Source organism: Megalops cyprinoides, chromosome 1 (assembly GCF_013368585.1).
Source record: "Megalops cyprinoides isolate fMegCyp1 chromosome 1, fMegCyp1.pri, whole genome shotgun sequence".
Classification (NCBI taxonomy): domain Eukaryota; kingdom Metazoa; phylum Chordata; class Actinopteri; order Elopiformes; family Megalopidae; genus Megalops; species Megalops cyprinoides.
In genome coordinates, this window is record NC_050583.1 from 49,597,635 (window position 1) to 49,625,262 (window position 27,628).

The 27,628-nt window shown below is 44.6% G+C and overlaps 1 protein-coding gene across 1 annotated transcript in view; it reads left to right on the top strand.

Annotated features, from left to right (window-relative positions):
- The window catches only part of armh3 (armadillo like helical domain containing 3), a 56,541-nt gene that overhangs the window by 12,033 nt on the left and 16,880 nt on the right, over window positions 1-27,628 (top strand). The window contains exons 8-23 of the mRNA XM_036551124.1: window positions 506-592; window positions 821-877; window positions 1,162-1,205; window positions 1,967-2,027; window positions 3,155-3,201; window positions 4,212-4,287; window positions 4,967-5,060; window positions 6,700-6,801; window positions 7,619-7,677; window positions 8,111-8,176; window positions 9,386-9,455; window positions 11,557-11,617; window positions 12,378-12,466; window positions 17,082-17,164; window positions 17,679-17,805; window positions 22,139-22,214. Coding sequence (XP_036407017.1) covers window positions 506-592; window positions 821-877; window positions 1,162-1,205; window positions 1,967-2,027; window positions 3,155-3,201; window positions 4,212-4,287; window positions 4,967-5,060; window positions 6,700-6,801; window positions 7,619-7,677; window positions 8,111-8,176; window positions 9,386-9,455; window positions 11,557-11,617; window positions 12,378-12,466; window positions 17,082-17,164; window positions 17,679-17,805; window positions 22,139-22,214 — 1,199 coding nt within the window. The remainder of the gene's footprint in view (window positions 1-505; window positions 593-820; window positions 878-1,161; window positions 1,206-1,966; window positions 2,028-3,154; window positions 3,202-4,211; window positions 4,288-4,966; window positions 5,061-6,699; window positions 6,802-7,618; window positions 7,678-8,110; window positions 8,177-9,385; window positions 9,456-11,556; window positions 11,618-12,377; window positions 12,467-17,081; window positions 17,165-17,678; window positions 17,806-22,138; window positions 22,215-27,628) is intronic.

Consider the following 27,628-nt stretch of genomic DNA (forward strand, 5'->3'; position numbering starts at 1 on the left):
GTAGGGGAAGGCAAATCAGCAGGGGTTTCCTCGTCTCACCACTCTCAGGCACCTTGCAGGTTGTCAGTGGCCTGCTTGTTGCTCGGGTAACACCACTGGTGCTGTCCGCAAGCTTGCTTCCCCTGCTCCACCACACCAGTCTTGTACGTCTCGTACTTTCCACCGAAAGTTGTGTTTCTACACCCGGTGCTCTGTACTGCAGAACTCAAGAACTGCGGCTGACAAAATGCCATGCCAGCACAAAACTACAGATACATGGAATCCACAGATTGTATTTTTTCAGTCGATGGTGTCTATTATTCAGCTGTGTAAATGGGTAAAGTTGGAACCTATGTAAGTTGCTCTAGATGAGAGCATCAGATTGACAAAAATGTAGCGTAAATGCAGTGGTGAAATCCACGGTTTGGCAGGGGTTGCCGTAACGGTGTTTCGTACAGAACAGCAGATGGCCACTGCTCTGTGCGGGGACGCTAGGTTTTGACAAGCTCTCCTTACACCCCTGCAGATTCTCTCCCTCACCCCCAGCAGAGTGCAGCACGGGTACGACGCCGTGGTCCTCCTGGCGCTCCTGGTCAACTACAGGAAATACGAGGTGAGCGGTCCTGGCAAATCCTCCGTGTGTCTGAGCTCAACAGGTCACCTGATGTACGGCCTATTTTAAGAGAGTTTTTTATGCTCATCCAGCACACCTTCACCTGGCTCTAACAGACTACTGTGGGTTTGAGTGAATCTCACCTGACACCATTTCATTTAAAATGAAATATGACATTGTTGCATGTTGATGTTATGCATATCTTCATATGTATTTTTTTTTCCACAGTCTGTGAATCCCTACATTGTAAAGCTGTCCATAGTGGACGATGAGACAACTCTCGATGTAAGTTTCAGTGTTTAAAAAAAAAAAAAAAAGAAATATTTGTTATTTCTTTTCGACTGGCAGCTCTAAGTCACGTTTCTGTCCTGTGGTTTAATAGGCCTCAGTATTCCAGCCGTTTCTCCACCACCAAGGTGGAACAGATTGGGAGTAATTGGTCCTTTGATGCTGTTATGATCTATCGTTTGCCCTGGGAGATGAGAGGAATGTAGAGTGTGTTTCTGAGGTGAAGGGCATGTTGCTGTTTTTTTACACTGTTGAAATGACACTGATACGGTTCTTTCTAGGGAATGGGGCTGGTGATCTCTCAGGCTCTGACGGAGTATAACAGGTAGGCATCCTGCCGAGAGAAATTAGGTGTTTTTGTTTGCCTTCTCTCAAGTGTTTAGCTCTCAGTTGCGCTCCCCAGCATTTAAAACAGCCATGGCTTTCAGCACTCCCTCCTTTCTATGACATTTCCTTATGGAGGAAATCGGCTTTCACTGAGATAGACTGGTCTGTTATAAAGAGAACATTCACTTGACAAATAATGTGTCTCTGTGATAAGCTTGTTCATATTCTGTGGCATATTGAAGAATGGTATGGGGTTTCGAGAAAACATGATTGTTCAGAGTCCACCTTTTCAACTTTGTTGTTGATGCAAGCTGGAGAGCTTGAATAGAAAGGGAGAGACAATTTCCATTTCTTGCTGTTTGAAAGGATGTTGCACTAAATCTGACAGAAAGGTGTGTGTGTGAAAAATGGCCAGCCTGATGTGTGTCTGTGAAAAACTTGATTGCTGTGTCTGTGAAGGATGCTCATTGTGTCTCTGTGAAAGATAACCAGTATGTGCCTGTGAGTGATGGCCATTGTGCATCTGTGAAAGATGGCCTCTGTCAGTCTGTGAGCAATAGCCATCATGTGTCTGTGAAAAACAGTCTCTGCCTGTCTGTGAGCAAAAGCCATTGCATGTCTGTGAAAGATGGCCTCTGCCTGTCTGTGAGCAATAGCCATTGTGTGCTTGTGAATGACAGCCATTATGTGTTTGTGAAAGTTGCCCACTGTATGTGTGTTAGTGCCAGTGCATCACAGTAATCTGCTTGCTCCCCCCAGGCAGTACAAAGACAAGGAGGAAGAAAACCAGGGAGGCTTCTTCTCTGCCTTCACCAACATGGTAAGAGCTGTCTGACAAACCCAGCTCCTCAAAGCCCTGGAGAAAGAGCTTTCAGAAAGTAATAGAATACACTTCTTATCAGGTCCTTACTCGATAAATAACTCCAACTTTACTTACATTTCTTTATTTTTTTGATACAGCTCAGGAATGAAATTAAAATGGAAACTGTGCTCGACCTCTCCCAGCATGCTGTGCTTCGGCAACCTTTTGGCCACCTTTTAAAGTGCTCTGACCGTGACGCTGCCCCTTTATTAGATTAGGAATCGGGTGCGATTAGTTCTCTCTGGCGGTGGGGGTTGAGGCTCCGGTTTTGTATGCAGATGCACTCCGGACTGCATTATCGGCCTCAGTCAGGCGGCGGGGCAGATTGCGGTTCGAGCGCCCTGTGGCCGACCTCCCCCCTCCAGCTGTTTTGCTGAATAACTACACAAGCAGCATTTGCTGTCAGTTGGTTGTGTGCCAGATCGGCGGAGGGGTTTCCTGCTCAGTCTGAAGTCTTTCAGAAAGGAAGGAAGGATGCAACACGGCGCATAACCATTCATCAACCACAGAGTTTCCTTCACTGCGTTCAGTGTGCTGGCAATCGTCGTTTGTCTTCCACCTTAGAATGTCTGCGTTCATGTGTATTTCACGAGTGTTCAGAAGTCTTATGTGCCGGGATGAGGGTGGAACTCCATGGCTTTATCAATTTACGTCAGAGTAATTATTATTTCCCTGTTTGTTTGTTTAGCCTTTATCCAAGGCTGTAAAGTGCAATGTAATCAGCACCGTAAGGGTGGGGGTTGTGTTTATGTATGCGTTAGCAGCAAGAGCCATTAGGGGTCGTTTATGTTTCTGAATAAGTGTCATTATGGTACTTACAGGGAGGGGGCATCATCGTTTTTGTTATCTATTACATTAACCGTTTTGTCTTTCGGCGCAAAAGTAATAATAACGTTGCTCCCAACAGCTTGTAAACTGGTTACTTTTTTATGTGGATATATAATGAGTTTTAGCATCGGGTTATTAATTGCGCTCAGCTGGATTCAATTGGATTCACTGTGATTAATTAGATTCCATTGGCAGAACATTGGATGCTTTGGCCTCTGGTTTCCTCCCTACTAACTGCAGTACCTTTGTGTCCACAGGTTGGCAGTATGTTCATCGCCGATGCCGAGGAGAAGCTCTCCGTGCAGTAAGTCACGAAGATGAGTTTGTACAGTTTCATGCAGCTGTAGTTGGAAACCACATTCGTGTGTCAGTTTTTTAATCAAGATCACAGAGAGATTTTTAAAATGTATTGATACGTTTGTGAAAAAAAATGTGTGATGTGTACAGTGTTGGATCTGGTGATAAACATAGGGTCTCTGCTGCTGTGCACACAAAGTAGATTTTATTTGGAATGACTTCAGGGAAGACTGGGTGGCCAGATTGGGCCTATCTATGGCACTGGAATGTGACCTCTGACCTCAAGGTGACCATCTCATGTCCTGTGATGTCATAATAGGATTAGCAAGAGAAAAAACCCAAGCAAACAAACGAATGCTTGTCTCGATTTCCCTGGACACCTCTCACAGGATCTATAACGTCTCCCACGCTGAGTGCTGTAGACAAGTCCCTCTCGTCCTGTCATTAGGAGCTCACCCATCTGAACACCTGCAGGAGCTCAAGCAGAGCTCGCAGTGAGACAAATCTTATATTAACCAACAAGCTCAAGATCAAAGGAGGACTTTTATCACGTCTCGCCACCATAGGCCCCCTGCTAACTTCTCCTCTCTGATGCCACACCTGCAAAATTCATGACCCTGTGTTCCACTTCACAAAGGATTTGCTTTGGCTGCTGTCGGAATGGTGATATGGTGATAACATAAAGCAATGTAGACTGTTGTTGTGGTTGTGTAATGTTGTATAAGTTGCTGTCTTTAGTCTGTGTCAGCCAGAGTTTTTACAGGCAGAATTTTGATGATTTATTTCAAACATTGACAAATCTTTTATACTTTCTCTCACCAATTTGATTTCTCTTAATGAGTATGAATGGTCTGTTTTCTGAGCTTTTGAAAAGTACATATTGGTGTATGATGTCACTGTTGAGGTCAGCTGGGGCTGTATTGGTTTGATGTGTGAGTGGCTGAGTTCCCGCTGTAAGGGGAACCTGGCTTCCCCCCAGAGCATTGGTAATCAGGGTCTCTCTCTGCCTTTCTGCAGGACCAATGAGGCCATTCTCCTGGCCCTGTACGAGGCCGTGCACCTCAACCGAAACTTCATCACTGTGCTCGCACAAGTGAGTTTGGAAAAATCTTACACACGCACCCAGGTCACACTTGAATCAGCCCTTACACTTGAATCAGCATATACGCTGTATATCTCTACATACACGTAATTACCTTACACTTACACTTGTTAGACCTGTTTGTGTCTTGTTTGGTTGTTTCAGCCATAATGTGTAAAGACACTGTAGTTACTATGTAAGTACACAGTAGCAAGGCAGCTTGGTGTACTGGGACCAACTTTTTGGATGTGTGAATTTTATTTGTGACTGCAGTAATTGCATACACTGCCTTGTACTTCAGCTGAGCGTCTGCACGTGCGGTATGTCTGCTTCATTTTGGTTTTGTTGGGAGAAAAGTAATAATTAGTGCGTGGTGTATGGTGTAGGTGTGCTGACAGCTTATTAAAAAAGAAAAGACAAAAACAACAGCTGCTGCTTGAAAAAAGTGAGGAGACGTACTGCCAAACGTGTGAAGATATGAGGAATATGGGACACGCTTCTTTTTTGTTCCTGGCTAAGATAATGAATATGTGACTCTTTTTTTCCTTCTTCTTTTTTGTGCCAGTGTTAAGTTACCCTGAAACTTGAGTTCTTGAGTGTTGTTTTACACTTTTGTTGTTTTATTCCACTTTTTCTGTGTTGTTTTTTTCTGCTTTTGCCGAGAACCTGTACCTGTTCTTTTCACTCACAGAGCCACCCCGAGATCGACATCGCAACCACGCCCAGCACCCCTGTCCCCACCACACCCACCACACCACTGGGCACGACTCCACCCTCCCTCGACAGTGAGTGTTGAGTAGCTCTGCCTACATTTGTCATGTCACACAAAATGTCTAAAACATCATAGGCGCAGTTAGCTAAGTACATCAAAGATAAAAATTACAATGACTGCATAGCTATTGTACGTCTTCTCACAGTACGATTCATGATAATTGACAAACAATATAAATATCCAGCAACCAGAGTGTAACACAGGTCACATGACCCACCCCACACACTTTTTTTAAAACGCTTCCTCTTTGTATTAATTTTTTAATCAATTGCAATTTATTTAAAGCCACTAATTTCCATCAAAGTATCGTTCACGTGGAAACCAGTGAAGATACATGGTTTAGAAGTGCAGCATTATCATGCTGTTCCTAAGAGTTCTGAAGAATGTCTGAGTGTCTCAGGGTGTCTGGTGGAGCAGTAACATCCTCTGTTATATTAACATGGTCATTGTTCCACTTGGTGCTCTGCCAAAGGAATATTAGACTGTTTTAGACTGCATTCTTTATGCTGTTCGGGTGTTCAGCTTAGCTTCCTGTGACCTGCCGTTTAAGTCAACAGAGGGCACCGTCACACCTCCTCAGTTCGGCAGGTCTCCGAGTTTCAGACAAAGATTATCGCTGATGTCTCAGCAAAGCCAGGAAAGAGCACACCCCCCACCCTCCTAGCCCCTGAAAAGAAACTTTTACAAGCGTAGTACGTCTGGTTCTCTGTGTGTTTTGAAAATGTTTTTTTAATCATCCATATTTGATAAGCCTTGTGTTCCTTTGAATAATTCATCACACCAGTCAGGGCCTCCAAACCAAACCCCTCGCATGAAGTTATGCAAGTGTGAGAGGATAAGGACTGCTTTCCTCTTGAGGGGGCAAATAAATTGAACTCAGAAAGTGCATAATTAAAAGGTGGATGTGATGCTCTTTTTGGAGTTGCACATCGTTGTGTCACATGTAACAGGATGGATTTTGTTTCCATTGGTTTACGTGATGGCGGAGTTAACGCTTTAAAACTGTCTTATGGTGTCCTGTCCTGACACATGATTGTGTAATGATGCGGAATCAGTTTGTGTCCAACAGGAACAACCAAAAAAAAAAACAAATTCTCTTCTTTTTGGTTTAAATGTGCCCCTTTGTAACCTGAAATATCTAATACCTCAAAACTGAAGAAACTGAACCACAGCCCTGTTCATTTGTATGATCCATGCTGCCTTATCTTATAGATGTCATACTTCTCCATCTTACAAGTGTCACATTAAAAGCTGTCTTCATATAGCCCCTGAATATTAGGCAGTCTGGATATTATAGGAGAAATGACAAAATGTAAACATGGGAAGATTTTGAAAAGGGTGCTTGAATACTCTTCTGAATGTGGCCATCTTGATTTTGATTATACTCTCATAGAATGTGGGTAAAATTGTCCTCCTCTCAGAGAAGTGAGCCTGCTTTTCTGTTTACCGCTGAGAACTCAAACTTCATATTCGCTACTTATGGGAGCGCAAGCCTTCATGAACCACAGAAAGGGTGGCACAAACCACATGAGCTCAGACCTCAGTCACTTGACTTGTTTGAACCAGTCACCAGACCATGACACACATTGTGATTGATTTCAAATTGCTGAGTCATTGATGAGCCCCACCCATTGTCCCTTTCTTAATTGCAGTGATGAACTCTCCAGAGCTGCCCCTGGACCCAAACCTCCAGACGAGTAACCTGCTCATCACCTTCCTCAAATACTCGTCCATCGTCATGCAGGACACCAAAGGCAAGGCTCATCTGGAGATCACAAACTGGCAGAACATTATATCACAAGGGCTTCTGTGAGCCGCTGTATGTTTGGGACTTAACTACATATTAGGGGTTGTTAAAAGCAAACACATCTTAAGGCATGTTCACAAATCAGAGCCATGGGTGGTGTTTGCATATAGAAAGAACAAATCGGTTGATGTTAAAGCATGACTTCAGTAGGACATCCTCGTTAACAGAAGCTGTACCCTGTAAAGAACGCACACCATGCTTGTACACCACAGTAAGCGTCTTTAGTACAGAGGCTGTTTGGAAGGAACAGGGCAGAACCTACACTCCTTACTCACGGAAATTCTGTTCACAGCTCCCAGGTGCTTCCAGAATGTAGGTCTGAAGAGAGGAAGAGAGTGTAACAAACACACACACACACACACACACACCAGTATATACTATATGCCTACACATACACATCTTGACAATCACAACATAAAAAGAAATGGTTAAAAAAAGGTGAAAAGTCACCAACCATTTGGCCTGGAATGTAGAATATATAATCTTATAGAATCTTATAGTCAGTCCCAGTTGATGTAAAATCTAAAGATCAAGTCAATTCAAGTTGGTCTGGAATCTACAGTCTTACAGGCAGTCTACATTAACTAGAGAGTGGTGTATGAGGGAGGTCTGGGCCAGTCTTCTCAGTGCTGCTGTTAGAGTTTACTGACCCCCTGCTGGGCTCGCCTCTGCCTGTCCTTACATGCTCTCTCTCTCCTCTCTCTCTCTCTCTCTCTCCCTCTCTCCCTCTCCTCTCTCTCTCTCCCTCCCCGTTCTGTTTGCAGATGAACACAGACTCAACAGTGCCAGACTCTGCCTCATCATCCTCACCTGTATCGCAGAGGTACATTCCCCTCCCACCTCAATCTGTCAACCCCCCCCCAACCCCAGGCCAATGTTCAACTGCCAACACCCTTGTCGTGTCTCCACTACGCCCCCCACCCACCCATTGTGCTCTGCCTCCCCACCCATGCTATCTACCCCCCCCCCCCCCCCCCCCCCCCCCCCATTAGGGACTGTTCCTCTCCCCCTTTCCCTCAGCTTCCTCACTCTGATTGCGGCATCTAGAAATCAGCCCTCAAATTGCTGGAGATGGCATGTGCTGGTAGCGAGGTGCTAAAGATACGCTAACATCTATGACTAATCCTTCTCCTGCTGAATGCCAGATTTGATCTAAAAAAATGGGCTTTTTCACAAGGTGGGTAGAGTCCTCTCTCTCAGCACTCTCTCTCTCTCAGCACTCTCTCTCTCTCTCTTCCCCCCCATGTGCTCTGCAGGACCAGTATGCCAACGCCTTCCTCCACGATGACAACATGAATTTCAGAGTCAACCTGCACAGAATGGTCAGTCCGCCGTGCTGGGGTTGGTCTCTGATTGGTCTCTGTGAGATTTGAGATCAGTGGCCTCGATCTTCCATATCCCCATACATCACCCACTGCTGCAGGATGAAGGGGGGAGGCTTTACCTTTTAAACACAGACAGTCAAGCCAGTCACTTGTTCACAAAAATGAGGCCTGCTCTACAGTGGTGTTGAGGTGTTGTAATTAAAATGGTCTCATTGAACAGTGGGATATCTTGGATCCAAAGACCGAAGCACACTTTTGCCTAGGTTTCAACAACAGCATAAATGCTTTCGTCTTCATGTCGGAAAAAAGGCTTTTCTCACCCTGAGTTAAGGTTGGCTGTATTTTTGCTGGAATAGAGTCAGCATGCAGCTAGTTTAATTGTAAGTGGTTGCCAGGTGGTTCATACCTTCCTGAAATGAGGAATGTATTATGGTCTTGGCAGTAGATCTCCATGCCCAGGACTGGAACCCACTGCTGGAGAGAACAGAGTTATAAACGTCCCTCTGTCTCTCTCTCTCTCTCTCTCCCTGACGTGAATCTCCACCCGACACGCCCCTTGTCCTGCCATGCCTGTCTGCCCTATAGGATCGATACAGGCCTCCAGGCCGTGCATCTGTAATAGTGATGCACTGAGCGGAACGGGGGGGGGGGGGTGTTTGAATAACATGGCTGCTGATGGTGTTGTTTCCCGCCAGTGAAATGGAGCGGGGATTGTTATTGCTCAGCAGTCAGACTCGTTCCCTGTTCGGCTGAAACCACCAAGCGGCTCAGGCTCGGCAGGAAACCAAGGCCTTTCTCTGTTCCTTAATGCAAAGGAGACGGGTCCTTTAAGCTGTCTCAGATCTTAGGGGGGGGGGGGGGGGGGGACTTGGTGAAAATAATTTTTAAGGGAGAATGGAAACTTATTCTGAGACTCCTGTACATTTGAAATAGAAAGTGTATGCTGGAGTGCTATTTTCCGTCAGCAAAGTCGTATCTGTGGGGGCTGTATGTGTGTGATTGCGGTGGGTGTCTGGCTGTGCCTGATATGTATATGAACCTGTTTGCTTGGTGTGAAGTTGTATATGAGCGAGTATGTGTGCATGCTTGAATGAGTGAGTGTGTGTGAGTGTGCGTTTGTGTGTGAATGTGTGTGAGAGTGTGTGTGTGTGTGTGTGTGTGTGTGTGTGTTCAGTGTGTTTAATTTCTGCTCTGTGTCAATTACAGCCCATGAGACACAGGAAAAAGGCAGCTGACAAGAACATCCCCTCCAGACCCCTCGTGTGTGCGGTTCTAGGTGAGTTTAACCTTGGTGTATATGGTTCTAGGTGAGTTTAACCTTGGTGTATATGGTTCTAGGTGAATTTAACCTTGGTGTATATGGTTCTAGGTGGGTATTGCTTTGGTTTGTGCCATTCAAGGTGCTTGTTGCTTTGGTGTGTGCAGTTCTGGTTGAATTCAGACCTGGAGTGTGTGGTTCTGGATCAGTTTCCCCCAGTCAAGAGATGCAGGAATTTCCAATAGGACTGATTCAATAAAACGTGTAACTTTTAAAAGAGTTTCATTCAGTTTAAAGGCCATTTCTTTTCTTTGGGATTTTTTTAATATCTTGCAATATTGTCTTGCAACATGAGTCTTAACAGAGTAATCTAATGTGTTTTGTCTTACTGAAGTTACAATGTAAAGACACGACCTGAATGCCAGTCTGAGAGAGGAGACACTCTTATGATGTCATGCATGGTCTCTTTGAACTCTTTAGTGTTAGTGCAGTGGGTGCTGTATAAATGTATATGAAGCACAGTCACCATCTGTTATCATTACATTATGATGATTTTTTTCTAGTTCTCCTTATTCAGGGTGATTAACATAGCTTAGACGCTCTGTCCATTAGTACTAGCTTCCCTGTCTGGTAATGGCGTCTCTAACTCACTGCTTGTAAGCCTTGTTCCAGAGCCATTACACCACACTGCTGCTCCGTCCCTTCACTGGACAGTACTGGGCTAGTCTTTGCAGATGCACAGTTAAAATGAATCAGTATGGTATATTGTATGTTCATGCTACTTAGTATGCACTTTACATTTTGACTGTCAGCAGGATGGATGTTGTGTTTATTTTTTGATCATAAGACCTTTCAGTATTGTTGTTGTTGTTATTATTATTATTATTGTTATTATTATTATTATTAATAATTAATGTAGCACCTTTCTTACATTCACATGCAGCTCACAAGGATTTGTGTTTTACATACATGTATATAATGCTATGGCCTGGATTCAGTCACCATTTGTCTCTGTCTAACAAGTAAATGTATTACTGATGAATGTTACCTTTTTCAGTAAAGACCAAATTAATGAAGTTAATTTTGGTGATGGAATGACTTGTGTCTGTGAAGAGAAAAAAAGACTACCACTTAAATTTATTTTTGGGTCAAACGTCAAACAGGTTGTTTGAGTCCAACCATGTCTGTCTAGGAAGCTAGCTGATAAATTCAGGTTTTCCTGTCATACTCAAATGCATGAAGAGGCACAGCTGAGAGGTATCTGCCATGAGGAGTGGATCAAAGGTGAGAGCGTGCCTGCCTTTCTGAAGGTTGGAGGTTAGGAAGGCCAGAGGAAGCTAACGGAGGCAGAGCCAGACAGGGGTGTAACTGAGCATGAGGGAGCCGAGTGGGAGCGAACACAGGAGACCAATTACCTGTAGAAACGAGGTATAACGCTGTCCCGGCTATTGACTGAAACCTGTCAAAGGGGAGCTTGCACTGATTGGTCTATTCAAAGCACTAATGTCACATGGAAGGGCTGGCAAACAAAGTGCCGTACTACAGTGCCGTAGTCCTGGGTCCCACTAGAAAAGGCAGGGATATTTGCTGTAGCTTGGTGGCTACTGTCAGAAATGTAGGGATATTTTCTGTAGCTTGGTTTCTAGTTTCAGAAAGGGGGAGATATTTGCTGTAGGTTGGTGGCTACTGTCAGAAATGTAAGGATATTTTCTGTTACTTGGTTGCTAGTTTCAGAAAGAGAGGGATATTTCCTATAGCTTGCTGGCCAGTTTCTGAAATGGAGAGAGATTTTCTCTAGCTTGGTAACTAGTTTTAAAAAAAACAGGGGTTAGATTTTGTCTGAAAATCACAGATGCAGCAGCCATACTGGTGAAGAGGCATAAGCTATTTGGCTGATAAAATCCAACCCTAATCGATACAGCCTTATCACTCCGAATTCACCAATTGCCATGAGCTCTCCTTAACAGGTTTTTGTGCAATAAACTGAACTGGGTTCAACCTCATTGAAACGACTCATCTTATTTAAGATAAGACTTATGCTTTTTTCACTTTTCAATCTCGCTCTTCTCTCTTTCTCCTCTCTTGCCCCCCATCTCTCTTTCTCCTTCTCTCTGTCCAGATCTGATGGTGGAGTTCATTGTCACTCACATGATGAAGGAGTTTCCCATGGACCTCTACATGTAAGGGCACTCTGTCACATGACATCCCTCTTAGCCAAAAAAATTTCATTGGTGTGAGTCTTGCCATTGGCTGTGTCAGTGCAAGGGCTGGAGTCAATGATTTGTGCTGGAATGTGTGTGTAGGTTTGGGCTTTTCCAAAATTTGCCTATTGAGATTAATTAAAATTCAGGCTGTTCTTTTAATTTATGGGATAGATTAAATTTACCAAATATATTAACCACAGAGGTTTCTTGAATTAAATTTATTTGCGTAATCTAAATAAGTGAATGCACTTTTGAGAGTAGACTGGTAGTTACAATTATGCCACATAAAGTGAGTAGATATATTTTTTTGGGCCAGATTTCAAAAACAAGCTGCAGTTTTGTGAAAAATAAAACTTTGCTGATGTTTTGGATCATGTGCAATGACTTACATTCTCTCTATACTGAAAAAGATTAAGTAGAGACAGAGCAGGAGAAATTGATTTTCAGCTGTTAACCCTTTGTTTACCTCTGTGATATTTCAAAAACAACATAATCACTAGTGGTTGTATAATTTATGGCCAATAAATTCTTATGCAACTGTTTGTATTTGTTGTAGTAATAAAAATTCGTTCACTCTGTCTGTATGCATGCTTGCCTTGTCTGTGTGTATGTATGTATGCTTGCATTCATGTCTGTGTCTGTGTGTGTTTGTGTGCGCGTGTGTGTTTTTCATACTGCATTTGTGTGTATGTGCATATGCATGCTTGAATTCATGTCTGTGTGCGTGTGTTTCCAGGCGGTGTGTGCAGGTGATCCACAAGCTGATCTGCTATCAGAAGAAATGCAGAATCAGACTGCATTACACCTGGAGAGAGCTCTGGTCAGGTATGGCCACAGCAAAAAAGTGCTGCATGCACATTACCAGTAAAAACTTTGGACATAACTTTTATCCTTAATTTGAACTGTTTTCCACATTTAAGAATAATAGTGAAGACGTCAATACTATGAAATAACACAAAAATGGAATTGCAGTTACCAAAAAACAGGATCAAAACAAATCATCTTATATTTTAGATTCTTTAAAGTAGGCTGTATATGTATATATATACAGTAGACTATATATGTAGCCTGCTGTATAACGTATCAATACGTCAGTTACGTATCCAACTGAGTCACTTGGTTTTGCTCATTTAGAGATGGGGGTTAAGACACCCTCTCTTTTTCTGTCCTGCTCCTAACTGTAACATTCAGCTTTTGCCATCTAATGAGACTCAGGGGGTCTCACTGTGCCTCACACAGACACAAATCCTGCTCTGTTCCAAGCCTTTAGGTTGTCAGAGCTTTAGCTTAATCAAACCAATAATAACTTAAAACAAAACGAAACTGGAAAAAAGCAGCTGTAGGAGTCTGAGAGTTTTTGAAGGCACTGGAATGCACTGGAGGATGCTGGGAAGGGGCAGGCTGAGCGTGGAAATGGATGCTGTTTCTATAAAAGGGTGAGTCTGTTTTGTGAGTCTGTGCATAGAGGTGAATGTCAGCGGAGCCGGGGGAGAGAGCGAGAACATGTGCCTCATCACGCCTCGCCGTGTGAATGGCCGTCCTTAACGCCTCGTCTCAATTATGTCATTCCTGATTTGAAGCCACATCGCCGTTGTGAAAGGGGGGCGTGATTGTTCTCGCGGTGTGGTACTGAGAATCCTGATAATACGCGGCGGGTCTCTGTGAAAGGGCGAGCGCTCTTGCTACACTTTCCCGTGTAGAAGTGTGACGCTGGACACTGCTTCTGCGTGAGTATGGGGCAGCCCCAAGGTCTCAGTCTTGTGCTTTACTGCCCGACTGGGACAGCCAGCTGTACAAGCTTGCCTCACCCTTGTGAACTCTACCCCCTCATGCAAGAGCGTTACAGCATTAGGAACGCAGGTTCTAGAATGCTCACGTGCGCCCAAAAGGCAGGTTTTCCCACTACAAGTCTCACACACTTCTTAATTCTTAATTCATGCAAAACTGAGAAAGCCATCCTCCTACAAGGTGCTCTGTCTTCAGAACATGAAGAGCTTTCCTTTTGGGGAATTCAAACATGTAGACAAAATGTGGGTAAACTGCACCCCTCTGCTGTGAGTTCCAGGGGTGCAGCCACTGACACCCCTAAAACATTTCGCACAGTGATGGCACTCCCCTAATGAGAACCAAGTCGGCGTGGATTTAACTGCCCTGTTTCTCTCGAAGAAGCCATCAGCGTTAGCGTGCCCTCGCTTCGGCACAGTTCTGCGGTCGTACTGGTAGCAGTTTACTGATTTTTTTCTTTTTGTTCTGTTGTGTTTTCTCTCACAGCAAATTAATCCCCTCTGCTAATTATGTTTGGAAAACGAAAACAAAACAAAAAAGACTGAAAAGATGAAGGAAAAGCCTAGCAGTGTTTGTGCTGCCATTATCCTTGCTCCTGGAAGCCATTAGCAAGCAGCCCAAATATCCCCCCCACCCCTCACACTGCCTCTCTGCACCCTACTTCTGTGAGGCCCCGATGGAACTGCAAGCCTCCCTCTAGGTGGAAGTGCATGATGGGTAAACAACTCCTGCACCGCTGTCTACATGAAATCCCCTCCTGCCTGGAAATACCAGCCAGTTAATTACAAAAAACTCTCCCGGATTATCAATACAAAGAAAGGAGGGATGTCCTGAAAGAAGAAAAAACAATAAAGGGATGTTATCCCATTTTGCGTTTTATTACTTATTCATATTTTCTAAACGCTATTTTGACATGAAAAGACTTGTGAAACTCATTCTTTTATGGTAGTTATTCCATTACTGCCCTGTAAGGCACAGACAAAAATATGTGATGACCCTCAGTCTTTGCAGGGTAGAATTAGTCCTGAGGTTACACGAAACCTCGATTATCTGGGAAAAGAAAAAACAATTTTTTTTCCTGGACACCCTTCAAATATCCAGGGCCGAAACGGGGCTTAGGTGTATGACTCTAGCTTTGCTGTGTATTAGTGTGTGTTCATATTTTGTAATACAGTGTCGTCTGGGGTTCACTTACTCATTTCTAGCCAGGAGGCACCATAATAACTTAACAAGGTGTTCATGATATCCTCACTGCCGGGCTGGCGTGGGCCCGAAGTGGTAGCATGTGTTGCTAAGCCCTGCCTTTTGTTGTCTTTTTTTATACAATTTTTTTTCCCCCCAATTGCAATTTTCACTTCTCTCTGTCAGACCGCATTGTTCCAAAGTTAAAATTGGACGGGCTGGGAGGTGCATGAATAATGAATGGCTGTTTGGCATGGCGTCTCTGCTGGTGCCGGTAGCACAATGGGGAGAAGGACAATGGGCTTTTTGAGGGGAACAGCTGCTCCTCACCCATGTCTGCTGCACCTCTGGCCCCTGTAGCTTGTTCTGGTTTCCAATTTTTTTGCCCCACCTCAAAAAAAGAAAACCCTACCGCCCATCCCTCTGACTCAAGGAACCAACCAATGGCTGTAACTTTGTGCGCCAGCAGCATCGCCTTTTATCGCTTTATGCAACTGTTTTTTGGAATTGCCAGTTATATGTTACGGGAGGGTTGTTTCACCATGACAACCACTGCAGGAGTGCAGGAGAGCTGAAGCAGGAGAAATGCAGCCCTTTGAAACATTTGCATGTAGATGACAGCTGTTCTGTTGCCGTTACAAGCACACCACAGTGAGGTGAGTGCTCATTGGAGGATCAGCCGTATTCCTGCTGACATCATCCGAGTAACCCACAGTTGCCTGACTAATCACAGGGTGTGTGAGAGAGGTGAGAGACCTTAGTTGACTGACCCACCCCAGCCCTGGTGGAACAAGGCAGTTTTTTCCAGAGCTGTGGGGTCCTGGAGGATTACATGACCGGTGTCAAACCCAGGCCATAGGGCCCAGGTTTGTTTTCACAGTACCTGGCACGTCTCCCAACCACAAATGTCTGATAAGGGAGGCAGGGTGGTGGATGTCAGGTGGCTGTCAATATTTTGTCTCTCTCTCCCTCGCTGTTGTGAGGGTTGACTTTGCCTTTTCTGTCTTGGGAAAAAGAGGCTGTGTGGTCTGAAATTATGATGCGGAGGAGTGCTTTGTGTGGTTTGGTTGGGGACATCAGGTGGCAGGTAGAGCTGAGATCGGTTCTTATCGCCTTCATGTGTTTTAGATGTTCTCACGTCCATAGCAATGGCAGATCCCAGGAATGGGATTGCTTACTATTCGCCCGAGTCTGAAATTGGAATTAATTCACATTCAGTTGGATATTAATGTTAAAATCAAATCAGACAAAATGTTCAATGTTCAGTTAATTTCAGCTGGAATCGCACATGCCACCGTCTTGCATGTGTGATTCCAGCTGAAAACGTGTTACTACTGGTCTCCTAAAGCCACTCTGGAGCAACACGTCTCGGTGCAAGGCAGGGCTTAGTCATGAACAATATGTTGACATTTTATTTACATGTCAAGTTCCATAGTGGAAACCCAGTTTGGACTTATCTGGGTGAAAAAAGGCCAAGTCCACCGTCAACCATCCTGTGCCTCCTTCTGTCATGAATCTTTAACTTTTGAAGTCTGAGTTATGATGTCCCTCAAGGCCTTGTTCTCAGACCAGGCTTTGTTAAGAATTGCATAGTACACTACTCTTCTTGTCCTGGATTGACTGTGTCTTTTTTTATTTCACTCTCTAAAGATATGTAAGTACTTGACATTCCATTCCCTTGATAGAGTCTCAAATATATTTTTGGGGGAACAGTGTGTCTTGTTGAGGTAAATTGCATTGTTGGCTTGCTGCTTGTGTTCTGTTCATAAAGCAGTTAAGTTCTGCATTGTAGTAGTTCTGTACCAAAAGAGATATCCCATAGTGGTCCGTAATGGGAAGAAGTGAGCCATATAGGCATTCTGGTGTTATAGAAAGTCATTATAGAGGTGCAGTATATATAGGATGATGCTGAGCGCCAGCTTCTCTTTATTTCTCAGGTCTGCTGGTTTCAAATGGGGTTCACAGGAGCGGAACAGGCACGTGGTTCTGCCAATAGCTGAAAATCTGTGTGTGTGTGCGTGTGTGTGTGTGTGTGCGTGTGTGTGTGTGTGTGTGTGTTTATCAATCAGTCTGTCGTTTTTTTTTCACATTGAGCTCACTAAGCACTCCGCAGTTTGCCTTGCACACAGACAGTTAAACCAGACACATCGCGGAGTGGGTGGAACAGAGAGAGAGCAATTACACTTTAAAATCACTGGCAGTGATGGTATTACAACTAATGAGATGTGTTCAAACTACTGTACACTGGTGTGGGGGGGAGGAGGACAGAGGAACATCCCTGTGGAGCACATTACTGATATATATAGTAAGGTGTCATATAAAAGATTCACTCTTGAGATGATGAAAAACCACAGAAAAGCACCTTGTACATTAATGATGCAAAAAAAAAACTTTTCCTGCAGTCCCTGAATAGCAACCAGACATAAACTCTGAGGACCAAACCGCATTTTCTGCTTGTGCCTTTTCTCAACAGCGCTCATTAACCTCCTGAAGTTCCTCTTGTCCAACGAGACCACCCTGCTGGCCAAACACAACATCTTCCAGTTGGCGTTGATGGTAAGACTTTGCTGGTCACACTAGCAGGAGCCTCTGCTGTGTGTTGTACGTATAGACCTTGTAGACTTTGAGGAACAATGCACGGATTGTTTTCTGTATATTTAACATTTAACTGTCAGATACTTAACTCTTCTCTGAAACAGGCCCTCCCTCTGAAGGTTTGAAATCGATATAGTGGCCCTGGTATTTATGCATGAATACTGAAACTGATTAAAACTGTAAAAACCAGAGGGAGAATTTAGAGACTTTGCTGCAAGATACGGAAACTATTCAGATTTCCTTGTCTTTACGAACACTTTAAACAGGATTTCAAATGGGTACCTCACTGAAGAAACATATTGCCAGACAGTACTTTTAAATTGTGGTAGAAGAAAATTATTCACAGAGATTTAATAATGTCAACAAACTGTCTAATTAAGCTATTATGGAATCCATTACACCTCTGCCAATTTAACACTATGTACAGAAAGAGTTTAGCATCCCTCAACCAGGTAATTTTTTTTGCCCCTTGCAGGTGGTGAACTTGTTTAACATGTTCATAACATATGGGGACACCTTCCTGCCAACGCCCAGCAGCTACGACGAGCTCTACTACGAGATCGTCAGGATGCACCAGGTCTTTGACAATCTCTACTGCATGGGTGAGTGGAGCCCCCATAAAGGTTAAGGTGTGGGGGTGTGGGGCCCATAGAGATCACCAGGATCAGTACCTTTAGAAGGCAGTTAAATTTTAACCTCACATGGATGCAAATCTTTTCAGAAATGATGTTTCTTATACTTTTTGTATATTTGTTTGCTTGTGTATTTACTTAAAAAAGTATTCCATTTTCTCTCCAATTTGGAATTGCCAATTCCCCGAATTTTTGGAATGCCCAATTTGTCATCGATGTTCGGTCCCATTGCACAACCCCCACTATCAATCCGGGAGGGCGTGGACAAGCACGTGCCCTCCTCCAAGACACGTGATGTCAGCCGTTGCTTCTTTTTCGCACTGCAGTCCACAAGCTAAGCTGGCGCAGAGATGAGTCGGAGAAAGACATTTCATACGCAGCTTTGGCACGTGGACCAGGCGCCCGATCGACCAGCAGGGGTCGCGGTTGCTAATGGGACCGAAGCCCCTGCTGACATACCCAGCCCTATCCCCGGCGGAAGGAAGCCATTGTGTTCCGCCTGTGAGCTCCCAGTTACTGTTGGCTAGTGACACAGGCGGGATCGAACCCGGGCCGTAGCGTTCACTCTACACTCGGAGCGAGTGCTTTTTCCGACTGAGCCACTCGGGAGCCCCTACTTAATTGTTCTTTAACCAGGAAAGACATCTGAGGACCAGCTCTGTTTCTCACAATAATTTCCTTCCAAAGAAAATGTAAAAAGACCGTAGTAAAGGCATACGAGAAGAACAGAAGACAGTGGTTAAAAATACAGACATTTACAAACAAGCAGAGAACCAGAAAACTGTACATTCTAAACGATACTTGGTGCGCAATGCATGGTACAGTCTACACATGATATATGCTAAAGCATATTGGCAGGAACGGGACAGGATGTCTGTGACGTCTTCCTTAAAGACAGGTACTAAGGCAAAGCTAGTTAATGTCAGACTCTTCTGTAGTCTCTAGCTGCAGCAAACCAGAAGGGGTAACACTGGGAATTATTAGGAGCAAATGAGTTTTAATATTAAACTCCCCCGCAGGTATGCATATATCTGAGCAACACAGTCACCTGTGAGGGCTGTAAAAAATCAGTTCAAGAACATAAGATATAAAAGCATCATGTATAAAATCTTTGGGCTTCAAGTGAAAACATCCCCGGTTACCCATACTTTCAGATCTCCACTTATTTCATAATCCAGACCCTCTGTAATGCCTGAGGTGTCACACCATGGTTATCTAAAAGCTGTTTTTTTTTTTTTTTTAAGAACAGACTGTGTTGCGCAGCGGCTCAGTCCCCTGTGCATGTTGTGCCAGGGTTATGGTCCTCCGGCGTGCGTGTAATCCCTGCTCCCGACCTGCCCTATTGTCGCTTTAATCGTCGCCGTGGATACCCGCAGTGGAGGGATCATTACAAATCCCAGCCGTCTTGTAGCACTCCTTAAACTGCTCATCCGCAGCCTGTGTGTAAGTCAGTCATTAAGGAGGTTTATGTCCTCCTGCATTTTTAATGTGCGTTAATTCCCGCGTAAATACGAGCTGCTCGCCTCTCGCCTCTGGGTTCTCCCTTTAATTAAGAGAGAGAAAAGGCGCCGGTAACAGACGCTTACGAGAGAAACCGGCCGGAAGGGCAGCGCCGCTCTGAACGCACCGAGCCTCCATTTCATTGTACTTGAAACGCTACACCACAGTCAATCAGCTAATCAAATTTTAATTTAAATAACGCGGTGCCCTTTGCGAAAGATCGCCATGGAATGAGGGGGAAAAAAAGAAGTGTCTCAATGTCTGCAGGTTTGTTTGTTTGGGGGTGGGGGAATTGTGATCCGGTGCATGCTTTGACAGTGTATCACGGTGAAAATAAGTTAGCGAGGTGCATTGTTGTATGCTAAGCCTCACGGGGTCCTAGCTGTGCGCTTGTCCGTTTCAGCATTTAAACCCAATTTGATGGCTGCTTTTTGGGTTTCCATGGTGATGAACTGGCCTTGTTTATTGAGCGCATTAATTTGGTGAAGATTCTCTTATTTATTTATTATTTTTTTCCCTCAATCCTCTTTGCGTTCTGTGGCATCACCCCCCCCCCCCCCCCGAAACACTAAGCAAATCAATGGAGCGCTCTTGGCTTTATGTTCATGTTGGGTTTAAAATTATAATAAACATTTAAAAAATCAATGGCTGGAAGATACTAGCTTTTTAATTATAAGGCCTAAGATTCAAGTCAGCTTTGTGCTTGCGCTTTTAATTGGGTGAATATAATGGCTTTAGATAGGCCAGAGGTGCAGGAGTGTGTGTGTGTGTGTGTGTGTGTGTGTGTGTGTTTGTGTGGGGGGGGGGGGGCTTTGCCAAGAGGCTGTGTATCTCTCTTACAACCCTGTGCCAGCAGGCAGCTTCTGTAACCAGAGGGCTTGCGTGTGGGACCTTCTGCAGGACAAATTCACTCTTCCAGCCACCCCCCCACACCAAACTTTTATCTCATTTTCCCTGATGAACACGGGAGGAGATCCAGCCCTCTGACCCCCTTCGTACAGCATTGAGGCGGGTTATTGTGCACAGTCTGCACAATTGTTTTATCCGGATGAGATGCAGCAAAGTGGCCAGGAAGGCCAGCCAGAGAGAGGATGGGAGAGGGGAAGGGGTAAAGAGGATTGGGGTTTGGGGGATCTGTGCCTCTTTTCGGTATTGGGCTGTATGTTGATAGAGGCTTTGGTTAGGGGTCCCCAGCCCCCACATCCATGGAAGTGTAGGGGTGTGCCGTTAAGGATCTGTTCCTTCTTTTTGGTGTGCTATCAACAACAGATTTGTCTTTTTTGTCATGCAATTCATCAGCAAGTAGTTATTTGCATTACTTGTGTATAGCACTGAATTATTCTCAAGATGTTCATTACTCCAAATTAACATTAAGTGAAGTCAAATACAGACTGATGCTCTGAATTTTGTTTTCCACCTTGAAACGCCTACATAATGATGGCTTGATGTCAGTATTATCAGTGATGATAAAGATCTACAAACATTAAGTGTAACCAGTGTTATTTATTATTGATCAATGAAGTTTGAAGTAGTCATGCTTTTGAAATATTCTGTTATTTTTTGAAAAGACTCACTGTGAGTGTATTTCTCAGTAGTGTGATTAGGGCAATCAGCCCAAGTTCAAAATGGATATAAGGAAACTGAGGTGAGAACAACAAATCATTTTTGCCATTTTTGGTATTTGGAGAAAAAGGAAAGTGTTGAGCAAAGGCTTATCAGGTTCATGATTGTTTGGCATCAAGGATTTCCCAGCCTACAAACACGGTTCTCCCAAAATAACTGACATTTCCTGAAAGCGACAATCTTGCCTTAGCGTCCCAGCAACTTTGTTAGAACATTATGTGTTGGAAGAGGATGTTCATCCGTCCGTGCGAGAGGAGAAGAGACAGGATATCCTCGGGAGGAGAGGCTAATCGGGCTGCGCTAACGAGCCAGCTTTCCTCCAGCTGAAAACGATTAAGCCCTCCCCAAATCCCCGAGTCCTCTCTCTGGAGCGCTCCTGCAAAAACAAACAACAAGCACAATGTGCTGAGAACCTGAGCCTGCTGCTGTTATGGGTCTGTAACAGTGTGGAGTTAGGGTTCGCTGGTGTTACGGGTCTGTAACAGTGTGGAGTTAGGGTTGGCTGGTGTTACGGGTCTGTAGCAGTGTGTGGAGTTAGGGTTGGCTGGTGTTACGGGTCTGTAGCAGTGTGTGGAGTTAGGGTTGGCTGGTGTTACGGGTCTGTAACAGTGTGGAGTTAGGGTTGGCTGGTGTTACGGGTCTGTAACAGTGTGGAGTTAGGGTTGGCTGGTGTGACGGGTCTGTAACAGTGTGTGGTGTTAGGGTTGGCTGGTGTTATGGGTCTGTAGCAGTGTGTGGTGTTAGGGTTGGCTGGTGTTATGGGTCTGTAGCAGTGTGTGGAGTTTGGGTTGGCTGCTGTTATGGGTCTGTAACAGTGCGTGGAGTTAGGTTTCCCTGGTGTTATGGGTCTGTAACAGTATGGAGTTAGGGTTGTCTGGTGTAATGGCTCTGTAACAGTGTGTGGAGTTAGGGTTGGCTGCTGTTATGGGTCTTTAACAGCGTGTGGAGTTAGGTTTGCCTGGTGTTATGGGTCTGTAACACTGTGTGGAGTTAGGGTTGACTGGTGTTACAGGTCTGTAACAGCGTGTGAAGAAATCATGGTGGGTTGGTGTTACATGTCTGTAACAGTGCACTGAGGAGCCAGGGTGTGCTGGTGTTACAGGGTCTGTAACAGTATTTGAAGGGGTGAACATTGACTGGTGTTACAGGTGCATTACACTGAGTGTCTTTTGTGTTTCAGTGCTCAGAGTTTCCACCAATGCCGGCCAGTGGAAGGAGCCTGCCAGCAAAGTCACTCATGCGCTGGTCAATGTCAGGTAAGACCTGTGTCTCACACACACATGCTCACACATGGGCATATGCACACACGGGCATACACACACACACGTAAATGCAGATGTTACAGCTCGACTGTCTCCTTCAGTGTTCAGTCCAGTTTTTGCACAGTATCAGAGGTTATCAGAGATTGTCAGCTCTTTGGGAGTTCAGCAAGTAAATCCATTCACTCTTCACAGGGTGAGACCATCACCATTGCCCATGTGCGCTTTATCGTTGCCATGTACAGAAATTTTCCATGAGTCGAGGTCATGGGAGGAGCAGGTGTTTTGTAATTCCGCACCCTTTGGGGGGGTTGGCAGAACTGCCTAACAGGTTAGCAACAGGGGGGATGGGATGTGTGGGCTGGGGCCGGGGGTGGGGGGGGCTACAGCAGCACACGGTGCAGACCTGAACTGTCGATTTAACGCTGCCTATCTCGTCTCATTTCCCGATTGTCACTTAGGCTCCCGATCCCATTAAAGTTTCATTATACTCTGTGCCGGTCCGACAGCGGGCCGCAGAGATTATACTGAATGGATCTCATTGATCTGTCTGATTTCCCCCCAAATTAAAATCTGGGGGGGGGGGGGCATGAGGGGTGCTTTGAAGAGCTCGGGATATGATTTAGAGGTGGTGCGGTTTTCACCACCTTCAGCTCCATTTTCATTTATTTCATTAATATACAGCTATTGATCTCCCTGTGAGCTGAGGAGGATCAGGAATCAGTACAGGTTTCCTACTGTTTCAGCAGGGTTGTTCTACCTGAACATGACTGACCTGTCTGATGAAGCCTGAATGTATCTCTAGCTGGCATTGTTGAAAGACTATTGTGTCTCAGTGTGCCATAGTGGTAAGGAGCAGAGCTCATAACTCAAAGGTTGCCAGTTCGATTCCCCCTTGGGGCACTGCTGCTGTATCCTTTGGCAAGGTACTTAACCCACAATCGCCTCAGCAGTGTGAATGGTTAAAACTGTCACCTATGTAAATTGCTTTGGGTAACAGCATATGCTAAATGATAGTAATGTAATATGATAGTATGTGTGTGCACAGTATTATTTTATTTATTAGAAGACAAATATGTAACAATATAGTATTTATCCATAAAATTCACTTTTTAAAAAGTGGTCATTTTTTATTATGTTTATTTGTAATATTACATTTTTGTAAAGCACCAAAGCTTTTATGGGAAATGAAACCCAGGGTAAGAGTTGGCTTAGTTGGTGGTGCCTCTGAGCCTTTTTAAGGTGCCTTTAACCTCAACTCCTTTTCTCTTGGTTTTTATTTGTCTCACCTTTAGCTTTTTTCAGACTTTTAGTCAGGTTCGTTTGTGAATGCGGCTGGCCTTTCAGGCTGGCTGGAGACTTGGATGCCGGCCAGGGTTCCTGCAGAACAGAAATGTGATTGGCCATTGAGTTTGAACAGAGCAGCATAGAGTGGCGAGGGTGGGGGGGATTAGCGGAGAAAGCAATCAAGTGTCCAGAGACCCTTGGAGGCGGGGGGGACACTGGGGGCATTGGTCTTTAATTCGGTCTGCGATCATTACACCCCACCAACCCATCCCCCCCCCCCGTTCCGCCGAGAAGGCTAATCCCTCACAATCACGCTGTAGCCGAGTGGAAGTCTGGCGAGAAGAAGAAAGCAAAAAAAAAGCCGTTTTTTTCCCGTCTGTAGCCTCAGTTTGATTGACTTGCTTAGCTGCCACAACGTCCGGTCCCACCTGGGCCTCCTCCTTCCTCTCCTCCTTTCTCCCCCTCTTTCTCTTGCTGCCCTTCTTTCTCTCCCACTTTCTCCCTCTATTCCTCTCTGTCTCTCACTATGGTTTTTGGTTTATTTCAGGTGCGGCTTTTCCTTTATTTGTTCTTACATCTAAATGCGTAAAAATACTTTTCCTCTCATGCTCTTTGTTTAAATGTTGAAGTGAGGTAAAGTGCTTTTAAATATTTAAAAAATGTATGAATTGCAGCTTGTCTTTACTTAGCCAGGGGATGTTTTACCTCTTAGATATGAAGCAGCCCATTGGAAGCTTGGTCAAGCACCTCTGTATATTTTAACGAGAGAGAAAATACGAAAGAGAGGCTGGTGTGGCCCAGCATTTTCTTTGGTCCTCTGTGAAGGAGATGACAGTCTCACATCTTAAAGGTAGCAACAAATTCAGGTTAGAGAATGTTTTGCATTTATATATCACTATATATATATATATATATATATATATATACACACTGTATATCAATTGTAGGACAGCTCTACTGCCCACCTGGGTTTTGCCACACAGAAGCACTTGTTTCAGCTGGCATCTTAATGGCTGTTAAATCACTGCTTAATTGCTTGACCTAGTTGTTAATTAGGGCTGCTGTTATTGATGAATTAGTGCGTGTGTAGCCGCTGATTTCTTAATTAAAGAAGGAGATAATGCTGTGCCTTGGGGGGTTGTGGAAGAAGTTAGGGAGGAGAGGACACAAGAGGACGTAGAGACACCAGTCTCTTTCCTTCCTCTCCAGACGAGGTGGAGCACAGTGTGTTCCCTGTCTCAACTGGAGCAGTAAAGCAAAGTCTGGCATCTTCTTAGAGCTTCTTCTGCTGGATTTTGCATTTTTTCTTACACAGTGATGGAAGCACTGTTGAAATCTCTGACCTCATCCATCTTTGCTGGTTTCTCAGGTCAGTGCCAAACGGCAGTTGTGCTTCACCCAGATGGAGGCGCCTTACATCAGGGGCGGAGCCGAGGTCGGCTAGAGGTCCTGAAATAAAGGGTGCTCACATTCGGTTGTGTCGCGAGCTCCTTGGCCTTGAAAGCTAAAGCTCTCTGTTCTGTCCCGTGGGTGTAAAACTCCATCTGTCTGACTGTCCTCACTGGCCTGCCTTTTTTGAGGGTTACCGTGTGGACTCGGGTGTGCTTTGAATAGGAGAGCAGGAACGCAGCTCTGTGGGAGGGACTACTCAGTCTTAGTCCTTCAGGGCCGCAGTGTCGACAGGGCTACTCTACCTTGATCCTGTAGGGCCGCAGTGTCTGCAGGGCTACCCTGCTCTAGTCCTGAGGGGCTGCAGTGTCTGCAGGGCTACTCTACCTTGGTCCTGTAGGGCCGCAGTGTCTGCAGGGCTACCCTGCTCTAGTCCTGTAGGGCCGCAGTGTCTGCAGGGCTACTCTACCTTGAGCGTTGTGTTGTATTGTACAACACCTGTTTACGGCTGTAAGCTTTCTGTGCGTGTGGCGCCAGTCAGGAGGGCTGCTGCAGCGGCCGCTTTTGTCTCCATTGTTTACTCTGCTCTCTCGGAAAGAGACCCGAGGGCGCGGCCGCTCACCGAACATCCAACACGTCTGTGAGCAAAGTGCAGCCACCATGCTAACGAGCTTGCCTTTGTGCACTGACCCGGCAAAAGAAATCGGGTCTCCCGATGCTGCTGGCAGGAAACCTTGCTTTACTTGACCATACACACAGATGTATGAATGTTTAATCATTTTTGGAAGCCCAGAGCCTTGGAGATTTATCTGCGTTTTGTCTTTGGGGGCAGCCTACCTCACTGAGAGAGTGTGGGGGAAAATGTAAACATAAAACAGCTGGATCATACGTTTGTTTGGTTCATTGACAAAGCAGGGAAACGAGCTCTTCTTATTAACTTAATCATGAATAGTGCTTTGTGCCTCTAGCTTGCATGCTGTGGTCTTCAGCAGGATTTAATATTTGTCTGGTCATAAGATGCCCTTTCGCAATCTCTTGCACCCTATGCTATATGGTTGTTTAGGCTAGCCCTGACTCTGCTGTAGATCAGTGTAGCATGGGGTGTTGGTCATGCATGCAAACCCTACATGCACATCTCGGTGCAGGCAGAGTCTATTCATTCTGAGCCTGCTTCTGAGACACAGCACCGAATGTGGCAAATGAGGGCTGGGCGAAATTTCAATTGAATTCATTTCAATTTATCTTTATTTATATAGTGCTTTTTACAACATGAGTTGTCACAAAGCAGCTTTACATCGATATTCTAGGCCTGATACCCCCTCAGAGCAAGCCAGTGACAGTGGCAAGGAACAACTCCCTGACTAATAGGAAGAAACCTTGAGCAGAACAGGGGTCAGAGGGGGAGCCCATCTGCTTCTGGCTGGCACTGTTGGATAAATTGAGTAGGAAAGAATTTCCTAATAAATTCTTAACAGAACTTATTTGGGCCAACGTTGAGTGGAAAATTTGGATGTTTCTGTTTTCATTTGGCTCGCAGAAATAAACATTTATGCAAAAAAAGGAGTTCATTTTTTAATCGCATTACTTTCAGAAATATAAAACTGAAAAAAACATCCAGCCACAGTTGCATGTCTGTGTTAGTAGGCAGTGGCCGCCACTGTTAATACCTATGTGGAGAGCTCATGCCAGCAGTTAGAGACTCACTTTATGGAAGTTTTAGCAGTTTTCAAGCTGCCTGTAAATAACTGTGAACCATATGGATGCACAAAAAAACAAATATTAAAGTTGTCCTTTTATACAGCTCTTTATTTAGCAAAGCAATTGAGGTAGCTTCCTCAGGGGTGCAACAGCAGAGGTCTGCCTTTTAACCTGCTGCCTCCAGGATATGAGGCCAGTTCTTTTGGGACAGCAATACATTGCCGGCCAATTTTATAAAAATATGAAATAGTCTTCTGGGGATAGCAACAAAAGACCTTGTGGTGACAGGTCACGTCTTTCTGCCACAAAGCAAAAGATTGTTTCGATTGTTGTATGTTGGTGGATAACATTTGTAAAAAGCAATACAAATCACCTTTTGCTAGGCAGTCAGAAGATGTGATTTTCCACTAGAAGCTGTTTTAATAGACAAAAAAAGTCAATTTTCAATGTTCATATTTGATGTACTCTGTGACTGTCCTTATAGGAGGGGTGATTTAGTTTTATAAATCGGTTGTAATGTAAAAAACAATCAGGTTTGTTTGGTTTGCCTCATTTTTTAGTGTCGAACCTGTTCAGAGGAGGTAAACTGAAAACAAAACAAAGTGATGCTACACTGTTTATCACCCCGGTGATGGCATTGTCGGCCTTGACAAATTTAACGTTTCAGAGTTGTAAAATTGAGTGATTGTTTAATGATTATTCATTAGGTGCCTTGCCGTGAGACTACATCGACATTGTCGGAGGTGGGGACTCAATTACCTCTCTGAAAAACAGGTCTTTAAAATGCGGGATCCCGCCGGTTACGTGGGCCAGACAGATTTTTCCTCGGATCTCATACCTGATATATGGCATGAAATATTTATGAAGATAAAGTAATCTTGTGACAGAGCCTGAACTGTGATTTCATTCTGTGGGTGTATTGATATGCATGTAATATTTACAAAGATAAAGTAGTTTTCTGTGCATCAACGTTATGGAACTGTGATCCGCGTCTTGTTCCTTCCTGCTGTGCTCCCAGAAACTGCACCTTCACCCTC